A 17,899-nucleotide genomic window follows, 5' to 3' on the forward strand; every position below is an offset into this window, starting at 1 on the left:
GACCTCAGTGCTGAAGGCTTCCTGATAGTGTGAGAGGTTTGAATCTGGAGCTCGGATGGCCCGTGGTTTGAACAGGAATCAGTGAGGCTGCAGGAGGGCTGGAGATGAAACCATGGACACTCAGGGACTTTCTTTTGATTCACTTTCCTGTATTGCCTGGCAATGTTCATGGGGAGTCTTTGTCTGCCTCACTGCAGACAAAAACTGAAGTATATCATGTAAATTACATTTTTATATAACAATAAAATGAACCTTGAACCTTAAAGTACCAATTTGACTTCCCGTTCACTGCCTCCAAACATGTCAAGATAAGGCTGCAGGCCTATTTCTGGTATGCTTGGTCAACGCCCAGGCTCTGCTGAATGGGGGACTGACCACTGACATCACAATTGCTCTCTGTTGCTCTAAGGCAGAAGATTCTCCTCCTTCCAACAGCGCACCAGTCTTCATGTCACCTGATTACACCGGCTACATTCTCAAACAGGCCATGAACCAATGTAACAAGTGACCAGGCTCCTTCTGCTCACATCATGAGAGGAATAGATTGGGTGTACACAGAGAGTCTTCTGCCCAGAGTAGGGACCTGTGGGGTAATATTTTCACTCCAAGAGCAGTGAGTGTGTGGAATGGGCTGACAGAGGAGGCGGTTGAGGCAGATGCTATCGAAATGTTTAAGAAAAATTTGGATGAACACCTAGATTGGATGGGTTGAGACTAGTGTTGGTGAGATATTTTGGACTTCATTAGTAAGATGGGCCGAAGGGCCTGTTTCCACAGTGCCTTAGGTGGGGGATGGGAAGTTGCAATTGTTGCATACTGTTGCTTTATTTATTTGTGGACTGAAATGCAGTAAAAAGCTTCATTTTGTATGTTCTCCAGGTGAGTCAACTCATACAGCAATTTGTACAATTGCTCCAGGGAGCAATTAGAACCCAACATTTGGATATTAATCTGGCAATATAAGAACTATACCTGAGGGAGATTGGTGATATGGATCATTATTATCTTGGGAGATCTTGTCAGGCAGAAATGTCCATCATATTTTGTGCAACACCCCTGGTGCACCATTCTTTATCAACACCTTTGGGATGTCGTCCAAGGTTCAATATAATCTCAGGTATTTCTTCTTCTCCTCATCCCTTTACTTTTGCTGGAATGTGGTCAAGATTGGATGGTTCTGCCTCAAGGAGGACCCCCATCACCCTGGACACAACCTTTTCTCACTGCTACCTTCAGGTTCAAGAACAACTTCTGTCCAACAGCTACCAGGAGCTTGTTACACTAATCAGGGACTGTTCCGACACCACAAAAGGGGTGAACACACTATTTCAAGCATTTCTTTACACAAGAATTTATTATCCAGCTTCTGTATTTATTGCCTTTTTAATTCAATTACATTTACCATTATAGTTCTTCTTTCCAAGTACCTGTTGGGCTGCAGCAAGTCTGAATTTCGGTCCATGTGTACATTGTACAAGGTGGATAACAATCTACTCATTGTCAACCTGAAGTGACATGGCCAGTACAGCACAGCTATGGACATTTCCCAAGGAGGGGAGGCTGGGAGCGAGACAGAGAATCCAGTTGCAAGCTTTCAGACGAGTAGCTGCAGATTGGGCAAGGGAGATCGGGTCAATGATGTGGGAGAGCCCTGGTGGTAGGGGAACACGGACAAAGTCACGCAGGTAGACCCTTGGCCACATCCCAGGAACAAGTGAAGGCAAATGTAAAGTGTCCTGGAAGACCCCTACTTCCTCAGGAGTTTGCGGAGGTTTGGTATGACAGCAAAATCCTGGCAAGTTTCGACAGAGGTGTGCTGACTGGCCGCATCATGGTCTGGTACGGGCACCCTGAGCATAAAGCATTCCAAAAGGTAGTGGACACAGCCCAGGACATCGCAAGCAAAACCCTCTACCCTATAGAGGACATCTACAGAGACCGCTGCTGTCGGAGAGAGAGGCAGCAATCATCAAGGATCCTCACCACCCAGCACACGCTCTGTTCTCGCTGCTGCCATCAGGAAAGAGGTATCGGTGCCACAAGACTCACACCACCAGGTTCAGGAACAGCTGCTACCCCTCCACCATCAGACTCCTTATCAACCAACTCAATCAAGGACTCATTTAAGGACTCCTTTTTATTTTCTCTGTATTGCAGTCAGTTTGTTTACATTCATTATCTGTTTACTGTTCTTTCTTTGTTTACATATGTGCACTGTGTACAATTTTTTGTTGCACTACCAATAAGTGGTCATTCTGCCTCGCCTGCAGGAAAAAGAATCTCAGGGTTGTGCGTGATGCCATGTATGTACTCAAACAATAAATCTGAAAGTTTATCCACCTCGTGCTGCCCAGCTGAGAAATGGTGGAGAGAAACAGAAGAATACAAGGAGAACACAGAGAAATAGGGGAAAGAGAAGGCCATTCAGCCTTTCAAGCCTACTCCTGTCCCAGTCATGGTCCTCCATTCCCCAATCATTCAAAAATGTTTCTCTCTCCACGCCTATACCCCAGCATGAAGTATACACTGAACAGGAAGTGTCAAAGCTTCTGACCTATGTGTGGCATTACTGGCAACGTTCTAGAGACTCATACAACAGAGGAACAGGCCCCACAACCCACAATTCTGTGCCAAATGTGATGCCAGGTTAAACTAAATCTCTTCTGCCTGCACACGATTTATATCCCTCCATCCCTTCATGCCTCTTAAACATTGCTATTGCATCTGCTCCCAGCAGCCTGTTCCAGGCTCCCACCACACACTGTAAAGAAACTTGGCCCACACATCTCTTCAAACTCCCTTTTGAAACACTCTTCCCGATCTCATTTTTGCGCTGCGTCGTTCCTACAATCTCCTGCTCTTCTTCCATTGCTTGTACATTCTGCTTCCTCCTCTTGTGAACCCCAACGTTGCCTTCCTTCCTCGGCTCTTTCCTGTTCCCTCCTGCCTCCCCCTGGATTGGCTGAGCAGATTGCAGTGAAGCAGAGCCTGTCGGCACATGGAGTCGGGAGGGAACTGAGCAGATTATCTTGAGCATCTTGACAGGGAAGGAGATTGGGCCAGAACCACAGGTTCCCCATTTCGCACTGTTTCATCTAGTGACGGGGGCGACACGGTTAGTGTAGCACTTAGCGCAAAGGTATTACAGCGTCAGCAACTGGCGCTCTCTGAATGTTCTCCCCGTGTCTGCATGAGTTTCCTCCGGGTGTTCTGGATTCCTCCCACCCTCCAAAAAGTTCAGGGTTGTTGGTTAATTTGATATAATTGGGCAGCAACTAATTTAAATGGCCGGAATTGGCTTCTACTGTATTGTAAATGACATTTTTTTAAAATTAAAATTTTAAATTAGACAACAATCTGAAAGCACAGAAGAGCCAAAGTCGGTGCTGGCAAAGCGTAAGCTTAAAACGAATGCCTACACCCGCTGGTGTGAAAAGAATAACATGACAAATAAATCACAGCTCACACAAAGTTCTGCCATCAATCCTGGGATTCGCAGACTGAAATGGAAATTTAAAGGCTCTTCCCTTCTCGATGCATTATAAAAGCAGGCGTGTAATGCAGTCCTGCTCTCAAATTGTGTTCCATGTACAATACTCCTTACATCAATAGACACATATCGGATGGCCTTCCCTGAACCAAGTCTGACAGTGGCCGTTTATATTTTCTCACCCAGTCTTTGCGCAGTAATGACTAGAATTACATAATTGGAGAAATCCTGCTCCCTACCTTTCCCCACTCCTCCTCGAACTCTGATACTTCTTAGTTTTTTTTTCTTAACCTAGGTCATTCCTGGAGTCTTCGAGGCTTATAGTACGGAGAGAGGCCCCTCTGCCCACCATGCCACTGCTATCAAGTATCGATCAGCATTAACCCACACTGGGTTCATTGTCTTCAATGCATTAGCGATTCAGGAGTTTAATTAATTACATTATTTTATTTTAATTTATAGATGTAGCACAGTAACAAGCCCCTTTCGGTCCACGAGTCTGTGCACAACAAATACATAATTGAACCTACAAACCCCGTCTACTTTTAGAGAGTGGGAGAAAAGTGGGGCACCCGGAAGAAACCTACGCAGACTAAGGAAGAACATCTTACAGCCACGCCGGATTTGCGGCAGGTTCGAACCCGGATCTCTGGCGCTGTAATAGTCTGGTTCTAACCATTGCGCTAACCTTGCCGCTAGTTAACTGTTTTTTTTAGCAACCATACTCTTGGTTAAAAAAAAGTTATCTTCAGATCCTGCTGAGACCATTTACTCCTTACCATAAACTTTTACCCTTCAGTTTTAGACACCTCTTCTACAGAGAAAAGCTTCTTATTATCTACCCTAGCTATGTCATACAAGGAAACCAAACCTAGCCTATCCAGTCTCCCCTCAAATAAGTCCCTCCCAGGGTCCTTCCTGGTGAATCTCCTCTCCACCCTCTTCACCACAGAACTGCAGACAATACTCCAACTGTGGTTTAATTCACCTTTTAGTAAGTTGCCCCATTAGCTGTGATTTAGAGCCGAGCCCGTGGAGGCAACCATCTAACATGTTGCCTTCACCATCTTATCTACATCTGCTTGATCCTTGAACTTGTTCCTCACTGCTCCCCAAGGCCCAACCATTCACCTTAATTATTCCACATGCTATCCAGCTCCACAATTTTACTATTCTCTGCATTAAGTACAGGCCCGTAACTTACGAGATGGATTTATATGAGAATATTTTATAATTATGGTCCTAGTTTTGTTCTAACTCACTAGTCAAGCCAAATAAAATCCTTTCATTGCAGTAAAGGCCCTGAGAGACAGGGAGACAGAGGCCGGCCCACTCATTATTCAAAAATGGCATTATTCAAGATTGTGTTCATGCCTCTTCCCCATTTTCTGGCATCCTTCATTGACGACTGGTTCCTCACTGGAATTGACATTTGTTGTCGAAAGATTGACAGCTCTATAATCTTCATAGTATGATTGAATTTCTCATTCAGATGGAAGGGGAAATAGTTAGATCCAAAACTAATATATTATGCTTAAACAGGGGTGACTACCATAGGATGAGGGAGGAATTGGGCAGAGAATTGGACTGGGAGCACAAGCTCATTGATGAAACAGTTGAGGAACAGTGGAAGATTTTCAAAGAAATATTTTGTAATGCTCAACAAAAATATATTCCGGTCAGGAAAAAGGCCAGCAAGGGAGGGAAAAATCAACCGTGGTTCACAAAGGAAATAAAGGAGAGTATAAAATTGAAGGCGCAGGTGTACAAAGCTGCAAAGAGCAGTGAGAAACTGGAAGATTGGGATAACTTTAAGAGACAACAAGGGGTTACAAAGCGGGTAATAAAAAATGGGAAAAAGGATAATGAAAGTAAATTGGCACAAAATATAAAAACAGAAAGCAAAAAATTTTACAAATATATAAAACGGAAGAGGGTGGCCAGAGTTAACCCTTGGAGGATGAGAAAGGAAAACTGGTAGCAAAAAATGAAGAAATGGCCAAGGCATTGAACAAATATTTTGTGTCAGTCTTCACGGTGGAAGACACGTCCAGCATGCCCAAGTGCAGAGTTAAGGATGCGAATGTTGGGGAGGACCTTGATAAAATAGTTGTTACAAAGGAAGTAGTGATGGAGAAACCAATGGGACTAAAGCCAGACAAATCACCTGGTCCTGATGATATGCATCCAAGGGTTCTGAAGGAAATGGCAGAAGTTATAGTTAATGCAATGGTGGTCATAGACCAAAATTCCTTGGATTCTGGGCAGGTCCCGGCAGACTGGAAGACAGCAAATGTCACACCACTTTTTAAAAAGGGATATAGGCAGAAGACTGGAAATTATTGGCCAATTAGCTTGACGTCTGTAGTTGGAAAAATGCTTGAAGCCATCATTAAAGATGAAATAGTGAAACTTTTGGAACGTAAGGGTTCAATCAGGCAGACGCAGCATGGTTTTAGAAAGGGAAGATCTTGTTTGACAAACTTGTTAGGATTCTTTGAGGATATAATGGGTGCGGTGGATAGAGGGGAACAGGTTAATGTTGTATATTTGGATTTCCAGAAAGCATTTGATAAGGTGCCGCACAAGAGACTTCTCAGTAAGTTACAGGAAAGTGGAGTCTGGGGAAGTCTATTGGCCTGGATTGAAAATTGGTTGTCTGACAGGAGGCAGAGAGTCGGGATAAGTGGGAGTTTTTCAGGTTGGCAGAGAGTGGTAAGTGGGGTGCCACAGGGGTCAGTGTTAGGCCCACAACTGTTCATCATTTACATTGATGACTTGGAGGAGGGGTCAAAATGTGGTGTAGCCAAGTTTGCGGATGACACCAAATTGAGTGGAAGAGCAAATTGTAATGAGGATGTGGAGAGTCTGCAGAGGGATATGGTTAAGCTGGATGAGTGGGCAAAGGACTGGCAGATGGAGTACAATGTTAGTAAGTGTGAGGTTATCCACTTTGGCAAGAAAAATAAAAGAGCTGAATGTTATTTAAAGGGTGAAAAACCACAGCATGCTGTTGTGCAGAGGGACTTGGGAGGGCTTATGCATGAATCACAAAAAGTTAGGTTGCAGGTGCAGCAGGTTATTAAGAAGGCAAATGGAATGTTGGCCTTCATCGCTAGAGGAATTGAATTCAGGAGTAGGGAGGTAATGTTGTAACTGTATAAGGTACTGGTGAGACCGCACCTGGAGTACTGTGTCCAGTTCTGGTCTCCATATTTGAGGATGGATATACTGACTTTGGAGACGGTCCAGAGGAGGTTTACTAGGTTGATCCCTGGGATGATGAAAGATTAAATCATCTAGGATTGTATTCGCTCGAGTTCAGAAGAATGAGAGGAGATCTTATAGAAACATATAGGATTATGAAGGGTATGGATAGGATAGATGTAGGAAGGTTTTTTGAGCTGGCCGGTGAAACTAAAACGAGAGGACAGTCTCAAGATTTGGGGGAGTAGATTTAGGACAGAGATGAGAAAAAATAGTTTTTCCCAGAGAGTAGTGAATGTTTGGAATTCTCTAACCAGGGAAGTGGTTGAGGCTGCTTCATTAAGCATATTTAAAATTCAGTTAGATAAATTTTACGATAGAGGAATTAGGGGATATGGGGAGAAGGCAGGTAGGTGGTGTTAGGTCATAAATTAGATCACCCATGATCTTACTGAATGGCGGAGCAGGCTCGATGGACCATTTTTGGCCTACTCCTGTTCCTACTTCCTATGTTCACCATCTCCACACGAGGACTGATATTCAGTTTCCTGATCAAACCATGAGAAATGGACAGTCATCGGGTCTCAAGAAAGGATCTCAACCTAAAATAGAGATGTGGGGTCATACAGTGTGGAAACAGGTCCTTTGGCCTAACTTGCCCACGCTGAGGAAAATGCCCCACCTACACTGGTCTCACCTGCCTAAATTTGGCCCATTTCTCTCCATACCCATCCTAATCCATGTAAATGTTCATTTCTCTCCATGGATCTGACTGACCTGTTGGGTTCCCCCATCTTCTCAATGTTTGATCAAAGAACTGAGTATCAGTAATCAGTCCTCATGGGGCAGATTCGAGAGCTGTCAATACTTTTAACAACAAATGACAATTCCATGGAGAAACCACTCTTTGCTCGTTGTTTCCTCAAGATGTCGGCATCTTCAGTTCTTCTGTTTCTTCAGTTTGCTGATGACAAAGATTTCCTCACCTCACACCCAGAGGGAGGGAGAATGATGTTCAGTTCACATCCTGCACCTTTACCCTGTAGCAGGCCACCTACAACCCTCTCATTTACCACGGTTCCCACTGAGAGTCCGTTTTCCTTCGATCCACCGCAAGTCACCATCAAGGAACAATTCTCAGAAACAAATGTCTCAGAGCATGTGTTGCCATCCAGTGTGGACTTGCATCTGATGAGTGCAGATACACAACATGGTAAAGGATTGGACACTTTGGGCTGCACCTTTGATCAAATAAAGGGAAATAATGGCAGATATAAATGATATAAATATAAACTTGCTGGGTAGGAAGCTCAAAAATCCTATGACTGAGCTGGGGACTGAGCACAACGTTCCTTTGATTTGCTGTTTGGTGGAGATGCTGGAAAAGGTTGAAGTTGAACACTCAAAAAGTCAGCCAATCGTGACAAAAATCTAACGATCACCTCTTGAAAATCACTGGTTGGGACAGTAACCAGGCTCATTGACTGAATAAAACATTCTGCCACTATCCCCAACCTTTTCTAATTAGAGTGGTTGCTTGGAAGATCTGTCCCTTCGTGCGCTATGTGAGAGCAGTCATTCTTCACTGTAGACAGGTTGTGTTCAAGGGGTGCCATGATGCTTACCAGATGGCAGGTTTGCATTACAATCTGTTGGGATAGGCTTATCCTTGTTTACTCAATCTTGTTTTCTAAAGCAGCACGAGTAGTATCCTAGAAGATCACACGTGTCCACAGCACCCAGATAAATACACCATGACCACCATCACCAACCCAGAACACCACACCAGTATCCACTTGACCCAGATCAATACCCTGGGATGTATACCAATACCCCATCACTGACATCGCGATCCGAGAACCCCACACCAATGTCCACAAGACTCAGATCAATACCCTGGGAAGTATACCAATACCCCATCACCGACATCACAACTTCAGTACCCCAGACCAATGTTCACAGCATCCAAACCAATACCGTAGGATGTAAACCAATACCCCACCACCAGCATCGTGACCCCAGAACTGCATATCAGTATCGTAGGCCCCATATCAATACCCTGGGACATACACCAATACCCCATCATTGACATCACGACCCCAGAACCCCACACCAGTGTTCACAGTATCCAAATCAATACCATTGGATGTAAACCAATACCCCACCACCAGCATGGCGACCCCAGAACCGCATATCAGTATCGTAGGCCCCATATCAATACCCTGGGACATACACCAATAGCCCATCACTGACATCACGACCCCAGAACCCCATACCAGTGTCCACAGCATCCACACCAATACCATAGGATGTAGACCAATACCCCATCACTGATATTGCTAACCTATAACCACACACTAGAGTCCACAACACCCAAACCAATAACCCATCACCAACGTCACTACCCCAGCAAAGCCAGCATCACCCCAGCCTCCACAGTGGTCCGTCCTGGACAAGTCTACCATCATAAATCCATCAAACCCACTGCTCTGCACCACTACTAATGGATCTAGCACACCCAAAAAGTACTGAAGCACTCGCTCACTGACTGCAGCAAGGAACCACCGAGAGGAGAGCTCCAATGAGCATGTCCAGCACTTCCAGAAGTCCACAGTCCACTAGCCACGTTGGACCCAGCCAGCAGACACACCTGTGCATTCACCCACAACACCCAGAACACCTCTCCCACTCAACACACACAATCTGCTCCATCTCCCAGTGGCTGTCCATCTACCACTTCACGATGCCCTTTACCTCACTCAGCACACCAAGATCCATCACAGCATATGCCTGTAGTTGAGAGCCTTACACTGCCCGTGGGGCCACAAACCAGAAGCACGGCAATAACTGAGAGCCATGGAGCAAGAAATGTATCATGGCAAGATATGGTGGCACAGTTAGTGTGGGACATCACGGTTCGTGTGGGGCGTCACGGTTAGTGTGGGGGCTGCACGGTTCATGTGGGGTGTCATGGTTCGTGCGGGGCGTCACGGTTAGTGTGGGGACTTCACAGTTCGTGTGGGGACATCACGGTTAGTTTTGTGGGGTGGCACATTTAGTGTTGTGGTTAACGTCACGCTATTACAAAACCAGTGGCGGTTTGAATCCAGTGCTGCATGTAGAGTTTGTATATTATCCCTGTGACCTCATGGATTTCCTCCGTGCGCTACGGTTTCCTCTCCAAACACGTACAGGGGTTGTAGGTTAATAGGTTACATTGGTGTATTTGGGCTGTGCAGGGTCTGGGCTGGGACAGCTTGTTACAATGCTGTATCTCTAAACTAAATTTTTTTAAAATTAAAAATTAAAAATCTCCCCTCCCTGCCAGCACTCATCTCCCTGAGGGACCATTCCTCTGGCAATAATTATGTGGAGCAGCTCAGGAAAAAATATTTGCATTTATGTAGCACCTAACAACATTCCAAAGCCCTGCACAGTTACTCTGCTGCAGTTACTCTGGCGGTTAACTTCATAAGCAATTGACATCCAGATTGAATCCTACCTAAGCAATGTGGTAATGACCAGCTCGTCTGTCTTGCTGATACTAACTTTGTGAACCTGGAAGAGTTTTCCTTTTCATTATGATTTTATGTTAGTTGTAGGATGCAGTTCAAGAACTGTGAGGAAGTGCAGTTGTGTAAAACTCTGGTCAGACCACACTTGGAGTATTGTATTCAGTTCTGGTCACCTCATTACATGAACGTTGTGGAAGCTTCAGAGATAATGCAGAGAAGAACCTACCAGGAGACTTCCCAGATGAGAGAAATGTAACATGCAGCAAGATTGAGCCTGCTAAAGCTTTTTTCTTAGTAGTGATAAAGGACGCACGGTGGGCGTAGCGGTTTGCGCAACACCGTTACAGCGCCAGCAATCAGGACAGGGGCTCAAATCCTATGGGAGTTTGTACGTTCTCTCTGTGTCTGTGTGGGTTTTTCCTGGGGGCTCTGGTTACCTCCCATCGTTGGAAATGTGGCGGGGGTGTAGGTTAATTGGGTGTAATTGGGCGGCACGGGCTCGTGGGCCAAAACAGCCTGTTACCATGCAGTATGACCAAATAGAGGTATTCAAGAGTTTGAAGGGCATTGATATAGAGGACAGACAACACCATTTTCCTGGAGTGCACCACTGACCACGCAGACCTCCTTTAGTTCTACACTGCAAGGCAGCTGAGATTCCAGGAATGGGATTTGAACCCACAAACCTCTGGCACAGAGGCAAAAGCTCTTCCAATGAACCAATACTGAGGCCTTAAATATTGCCTGATTCATAGTACACATTCTATCAGTGACCAAGCTCTAGCAGTTGGAACCCAGCACCTATTTCTGCCTCTAACTCAAACATGGCAGAGCAAGCACCTCCACTGGCACAATATAGCCAAGGTCAGATGTAAGCAGATGCTGGAGTTGAGATTCATGACCTGCAGAGGCTCTCCAACACTTTTGTGTACTGCTCCAGCCAAGGTTTGACATCTTAACAGAAATGTAGAAAGCCTTTCAGGGTTAGATCTCATCAGAGAACTTCCAGAGAATGTAACAAAACTTGTCCTTTTGCCACGTAGATAAATACGGCTAACATGAGGCATCCTGACCAAGGATTATTCAATGAGGGCTGTTTGCCACACTGGTGATTTTAGCTCCTTGTACTCACCACTCATCCTCCTTAGGGCTGCATCTTTCCATCTCTCTTCTTCCTCACTGATGGTGAAGAGGCCTCCCAGACTCGGCGTGGACAGGCAGTGCCTATCAGATGCCCTCTTCAATTTCTTTCCTTGCCGGGTTGCAGCAGAGCCCAGGCACTGCATCTCGGAAGAGCAGGAGGGAAGGACGATTCAACCATCGGTTTCCATTTGCACAGCTTCAGTGACTAGACAAAAGAATTCATTGCAAGGGAAATAAATAATAGAAGCAGTGCTGGCAAGCACATGAGAGGCAGTGTTTCTCCAACCTCTCTGTGTTGCAGAGACGTCACAACTGCTATTTAAAAATTCACCCTCCTGGTATCACTGGGCCCAGCTGAAAACGAAATGCTTCCAACCTGGGTGAGGCATCTGCCTCTCCTGCTTTCAAAACAGACGCAGGGAGCTTACGCAATTTACACTTCATGGTGCACAGACTGAAGAAGGTCGCTCCACAGGTTTCCCTGGCAACACCAGTGCAAAGCAGTGCACTCAAACTGGATCTCTGTCTCCGGAATGTACCGCAGCTGATTGAGATTTTCTGTCCGGCTCAGGAATATAATGCGACTTCACTTTGGGGATCTTTTGTCTTGGCTTGTGTAGGGTGGGTAAGGCTGAGGGGGAATGGGTGGTGTGAAAGTCCACTGTCTAGCAGGAAGCTGGGTGTGCTTGGGCAGCGCAGGCTCACGGGCTGGAAGGAAGGGCCTGTTGACTGTGCATTTAAAAAAAATTAAATTCAACATTCAATTATCAAGGGTAATGCAGCTGGTGACATGTCAAAGTGCCCATTCCAGTTCACCGGTCTCCCTCCAGCGCGCACCCTAATTACAGAGAAGAATGGCAGAGATCTCAATTCAGTCGGCCCCCGCAGTATTCTGTCGGATCTGGTCAAAGAAATACAGCGACATGGGGAAGGGAGCATCTTCTCTTTATAAAATCTGGGGGGAGGGGGGAAGGAACATAGGTGTTTTTTTTTTTTTTTTTTTTTTTTTTTAATGTTAATCTTCAACCTTGTTTATTTTTTTTTTTTTTTCACACCATAAATCACATTAGCCATGATATACACTATTTCTTTTTCACACATATACAGTGACTTTTTCTCCCCCCCCCCTTTCCTCCCAAACCACCCCCCCACCCCCCCTCTCATCCATTTTAGGTATACAATCTAGGTTGCATTAATCCAGTCAGACAATGTTGTCATTCAACAAAATTACACCAGAAATTCTACTGAGTCCATTCTTTTCTTTCCTTCTCCTTCCATCAACTTAGGTAATGTTTGTCCCCGGTAGGTTTTCGCTATTGTATTTAATGTAAGGCTCCTATACTTGTTCGAATATTTCAATATTATTCCTTAACCAATATGTTATTTTTTCTAATGGAATACATTTATTCATTTAAATTTGGTAGTTTCTTCCTTTTAATTTGGTTATGTATTCCATTAATATTTAAAGACATATAGTTCAGCGTAGCCCTTTTATATTTTGTTTATCTTCTCTTTCCGTTTTTCCATCATTACCTTTCCTCCTTTTCCATTTCTGTTTTCTTATTTTCAACTCTTTATAAGACAACATTCCTACAACATCCAACATTTTCCTTATTCTCCTATTTCTATCTTATTTATCCCCAATCTCCCATTCACCTCCTGAGTTGTCCTTTATCCCTTGTCGGACAACCACATCTCCCCTCTCCATTTGGATTTGCGAATCCACTCGCAAGCGTCAACTGATTTTGCAGTGACCGCTATTTCCCCCCACCCCGCCTCCCCCAGAAAAGATTTCACTTTTCATATGTCACAAAGGTCACTCTTTTAATTCCCTCCTTATTCTCTCTATTCCATTACCTTCCCTTATTAATTCTTGTCTATACTATCTATATTTTCCTCTAAGTACAGATACATTCACGTATGCTCCTTGTCTCTATTCACTCTTATACCTCTTTACCCGCATACATATCAATCGTGATCATTTTTACTCTCATTACCCGTCTTCATCCCTCAGTCTATTTTTGTCTTTACCCACATACATATCAATTGTGATCATTTTAACTCTCATTACCCGTCTTCCTCCCTCAGTCTATTTTTGTAATTGTTCTGCAAATTTTCGTGCTTCTTCTGGATCCGAGAATAGTCTGTTTTGTTGTCCTGGAATAAATATTTTCAATACCGCTGGATGCTTTAGTATAAATTTATACCCTTTCTTCCATAAAATCGCCTTTGCTGTATTGAACTCTTTTCTCTTCTTTAGGAGTTCAAAACTTATATCTGGATAAATGAAGATTTTTTGCCCTTTATACTCCAGTGGTTTGTTGCCCTCTCTTACTTTTTCCATTGTCTTCTCCAGTACCTTTTCTCTTGTAGTATATCTTAGGAATTTTACTACAATAGATCTTGGTTTTTGTTGTGGTTGTGGTTTAGAGGCCAATACTCTATGTGCCCTTTCTATTTCCAATTCTTGCTGTAGTTCTGGACATCCTAGGGTCTTAGGGATCCACTCTTTTATAAACTCCCTCATATTCTTGCCTTCTTCATCTTCCTTAAGGCCCATTATCTTTATGTTATTTCTTCTGTTATGGTTTTCCATTGTATCTATTTTTTGAGCTAGTAGTTCTTGTGTCTCTTTAGTTTTTTTATTAGATTTCTCCAATTTCTTTTTTAAGTCTTCTACCTCCATTTCTGCTGCTACTGCCCGCTCTTCCATCTTGTCCATTTTCTTTCCCATTTCTGTTAAGGTCATCTCCATTTTATTTATTTTCTCTTCTGTGTTGTTTATTCTTTTTCTTAAATCCTTAAATTCCTGTGTTTGCCATTCTTTAAATGATTCCATGTATCCTCTAATAAGAGCAAGTATATCCTTTACCTTGCCTTTCTTTTCTTCTTCTATTTCACCATACTCTTCCTCTTCTTCTTCCTCTGGGTTGGCCATCTGTTGTTTCTTTGTTGCCCTTTCCTCCTCTTCTTTCTTGTTTCTGTTGTCTTCTGTGGTCTCTTCTTGCTGCAGGTGTTCTGCAGCTGTCGTTGCCGGCTGTGGAGATCGACTCCCCAGCTGGTCCCCCCTCCCGTCGGTGTGTTTTTTTTCATTCGCATCGCGCATGCGCGAAGTTTCGCGCATGCGCGGTTGCGCACTTTTACTCGGCTCTGCGAGCCATTTTTGTAGTCCATTATTTACCGACCTGAGGGAGCGGGTTTCTCTCTCCGCAGCGGGCCTCTTCGGACAGGTAAGGCCTTCACCTTTTTCCTCCTTTGTCTTCTCTTCCTCTCTTCTTACCGTTGCTTTCGACTTTTCTTTTTTTGTCGCCATCTTCTTTCCACCTTTATACTCACTTTTCTGTAACTTTTATTTCTGTGCCTTTGTGTTTTCTCTTGTTTTTCCCGACTTTTCTGGAGAGGGCTGGAGTTCACCGTCCGGCCACTACTCCATCACGTGACTCCTCGGAAGGAACATAGGTGTTGACGTAGATTGATCGTTGTACAGCACAGAAACAGGCCCTTCAGCCCAGTCCAACCATGCCAACCAAGATGCCGAGATGCACAAATCCAATTTGCCTGTATTTGGGCTATTTACCTCCAAATCTTTCATATCCATGTACCTGTCTGAGGGCTTTTCTAATATTGCGATTGTGTACATCTTCTCTGACAGCTTGTTTAACATACCTAACACCCTCTGTGTGAAAAACATCCCTCAAATCCCATTTAAATCTTTCCCTCTCATCTTAAACCCCTGCCCTCTACTTTTAGACCCCCACTCTAGGGAAAAGATTGGGACTACTTTCTCTATCTGTTTCCCCCCTCATGATTTTATAAATGTCAATAAAGTCACCCCTGGGCCTTCTTCACTCCATGGAAAACGAACCTGGCCGATCCAGTCTCTCCGTACAATCCAAGACTCCAGTCCTGGGACTGAGCCGTAAATCTGTTCTGCATCTTCTCCAGCATTTCCTGATGCTCAGGGAAGAGGGTGACCATGCCAAAACTGGACAGAGACCATGAAGGAATGTGGGAATAACTGGCAGAGGGGAGGGGGGGGATGATGATGAGGGAAACCTGCTTGGGATTATTTTTGTATGTCATTGTGAGATTCTGATGAGAACTTTGTTGGGGGGGATTTGACCTCAGGAGCATCACTGAGTGAAAATACAGGATGGAGATCGGGAACCTAATCGGGTGATGTCAGAGCAACAATCTTTTCCTCACCGTCACCCAGACCAAGGAGCTTATTGTTGATGTTAGGACAGAGAGGCACACCTGTTCACAGTGATGGGAAGGAGGTGGGAAGGGTTAGAACCTTCAAGTTCCTGGAAGTTCACCTATCAGGCCTTTGAAGGCCCACCAAGTCTTTTTAAGGAGTCTGAGGGGATTTGACATGTCATCAGATAGTCTATCAAAAGGAGGAGTCACGTGATGGAGTAGTGGCCGGACGGTGAACTCCAGCCCTCTCCAGAAAAGTCGGGAAAAACAAAGGAAAACACAAAGGCACAGAAATAAAAGTTACAGAAAAGTGAGTATAAAGGTGGAAAGAAGATGGCGACAAAAAAAGAAAAATCGAAAGCAACGGTAAGAAGAGAGGAAGAGAAGACAAAGGAGGAAAAAAGTGAAGGCCTTACCTGTCCGAAGAGGCCCGCTGCGGAGAGAGAAACCCGCTCCCTCAGGTCGGTAAATAATGGACTACAAAAATGGCTCGCAGAGCCGAGTAAAAGTGCGCAACCGCGCATGTGCGAGGAGTCGCGCATGCGCGATGCGCATGAAAAAAAACACACCGACGGGAGGGGGGACCAGCTGGGGAGTCGATCTCCACAGCCGGCAACGACAGCTGCAGAACACCTGCAGCAAGAAGAGACCACAGAAGACAATAGAAACAAGAAAGAAGAGGAGGAAAGGGCACCAAAGAAACAACAGATGGTCAACCCAGAGGAAGAAGAAGAGGAAGAGGAAGAGTACGGTGAAATAGAAGAAGAAAAGAAAGGCAAGATAAAGAAGGTACTTTCTCTTATTAAGGGATACATGGAGTCATTTAAAGAATGGCAAACACAGGAATGTAATGATTTAAGAAAAAGAATAAACAACACAGAAGAGAAAATGAATAAAATGGAGATGACCTTAACAGAAATGGGAAAGAAAATGGACAAGATGGAAGAGCGGGCAGTAGCAGCAGAAATGGAGGTAGAAGACTTAAAAAAGAAATTGGAGGAATCTAATAAAAAAACTAAAGAGACACAAGAACTACTAGCTCAAAAAGTAGATACAATGGAAAACCATAACAGAAGAAATAACATAAAGATAGTGGGCCTTAAGGAAGATGAAGAAGGCAAGAATATGAGGGAGTTTATAAAAGAGTGGATCCCTAAGACCCTAGGATGTCCAGAACTACAGCAAGAAATGGAAATAGAAAGGACACATAGAGCATTGGCCTCTAAACCACAACCACAACAAAAACCAAGATCTATTGTAGTAAAATTCCTAAGATATACTACAAGAGAAAAGGTACTGGAGAAGACAATGGAAAAAGTAAGAGAGGGCAACAAACCACTGGAGTACAAAGGGCAAAAAATCTTCATTTATCCAGATATAAGTTTTGAACTCCTGAAGAAGAGAAAGGAGTTCAATACAGCAAAGGCGATTTCATGGAAGAAAGGGTATAAATTTATACTAAAGCATCCAGCGGTATTGAAAATATTTATTCCAGGACAACAAAACAGACTATTCTCGGATCCAGAAGAAGCACGAAAATTTGCAGAACAATTACAAAAATAGACTGAGGGAGGAAGACGGGTAATGAGAGTAAAAATGATCACGATTGATATGTATGTGGGTAAAGACAAAAATAGACTGAGGGATGAAGACGGGTAATGAGAGTAAAAATGACCACGATTGATATGTATGTGGGTAAAGACAAAAATAGACTGAGGGAGGAAGACGGGTAATGAGAGTAAAAATGATCACGATTGATATGTATGTGGGTAAAGACAAAAATAGACTGAGGGATGAAGACGGGTAATGAGAGTAAAAATGATCACGATTGATATGTATGTGGGTAAAGACAAAAATAGACTGAGGGAGGAAGACGGGTAATGAGAGTAAAAATGATCACGATTGATATGTATGTGGGTAAAGACAAAAATAGACTGAGGGAGGAAGACGGGTAATGAGAGTAAAAATGATCACGATTGATATGTATGTGGGTAAAGACAAAAATAGACTGAGGGATGAAGACGGGTAATGAGAGTAAAAATGATCACGATTGATATGTATGCGGGTAAAGAGGTATAAGAGTGAATAGAGACAATGAGCATACATGAATGTATCTGTACTTAGAGGAAAATATAGATAGTATAGACAAGAATTAATAAGGGAAGGTAATGGAATAGAGAGAATAAGGAGGGAATTAAAAGAGTGACCTTTGTGACATATGAAAAGTGAAATCTTTTCTGGGGGGGGCGGGGTGGGGGGAAATAGCGGTCACTGCAAAATCAGTTGACGCTTGCGAGTGGATTCGCAAATCCAAATGGAGAGGGGAGATGTGGTTTTCCGACAA

The 17,899-nt window shown here is 43.9% G+C and overlaps 2 protein-coding genes and 1 long non-coding RNA gene across 7 annotated transcripts in view; 1 reads left to right on the plus strand and 2 right to left on the minus strand.

The window, feature by feature from the left end:
* map7d1a (MAP7 domain containing 1a) overlaps positions 1-11,572 on the minus strand; it is a 163,856-nt gene extending 152,284 nt beyond the window's left edge. For 2 of the 5 annotated variants that reach the window (XM_069895877.1, XM_069895875.1), the window contains exon 1: positions 11,345-11,572. In XM_069895877.1, the coding sequence (XP_069751978.1) occupies positions 11,345-11,498 (154 nt within the window). In that variant the 5' untranslated portion in view covers positions 11,499-11,572. The remainder of the gene's footprint in view (positions 1-11,344) is intronic. The other 3 variants (XM_069895880.1, XM_069895879.1, XM_069895876.1) reach the window with 2 other exon arrangements.
* Positions 1-17,899, minus strand: part of LOC138741584 (mitogen-activated protein kinase kinase kinase 5) — a 202,778-nt gene that overhangs the window by 32,281 nt on the left and 152,598 nt on the right. The gene's annotated exons all lie outside the window — the stretch shown is intronic.
* LOC138741954 (uncharacterized) lies at positions 437-2,335 on the plus strand. Its single transcript, XR_011343920.1, has 2 exons — positions 437-723; positions 880-2,335. It is a non-coding gene; the product is annotated as an uncharacterized lncRNA (long non-coding RNA).

Source organism: Narcine bancroftii, chromosome 8, assembly GCF_036971445.1.
Source record: "Narcine bancroftii isolate sNarBan1 chromosome 8, sNarBan1.hap1, whole genome shotgun sequence".
Lineage (NCBI taxonomy): Eukaryota > Metazoa > Chordata > Chondrichthyes > Torpediniformes > Narcinidae > Narcine > Narcine bancroftii.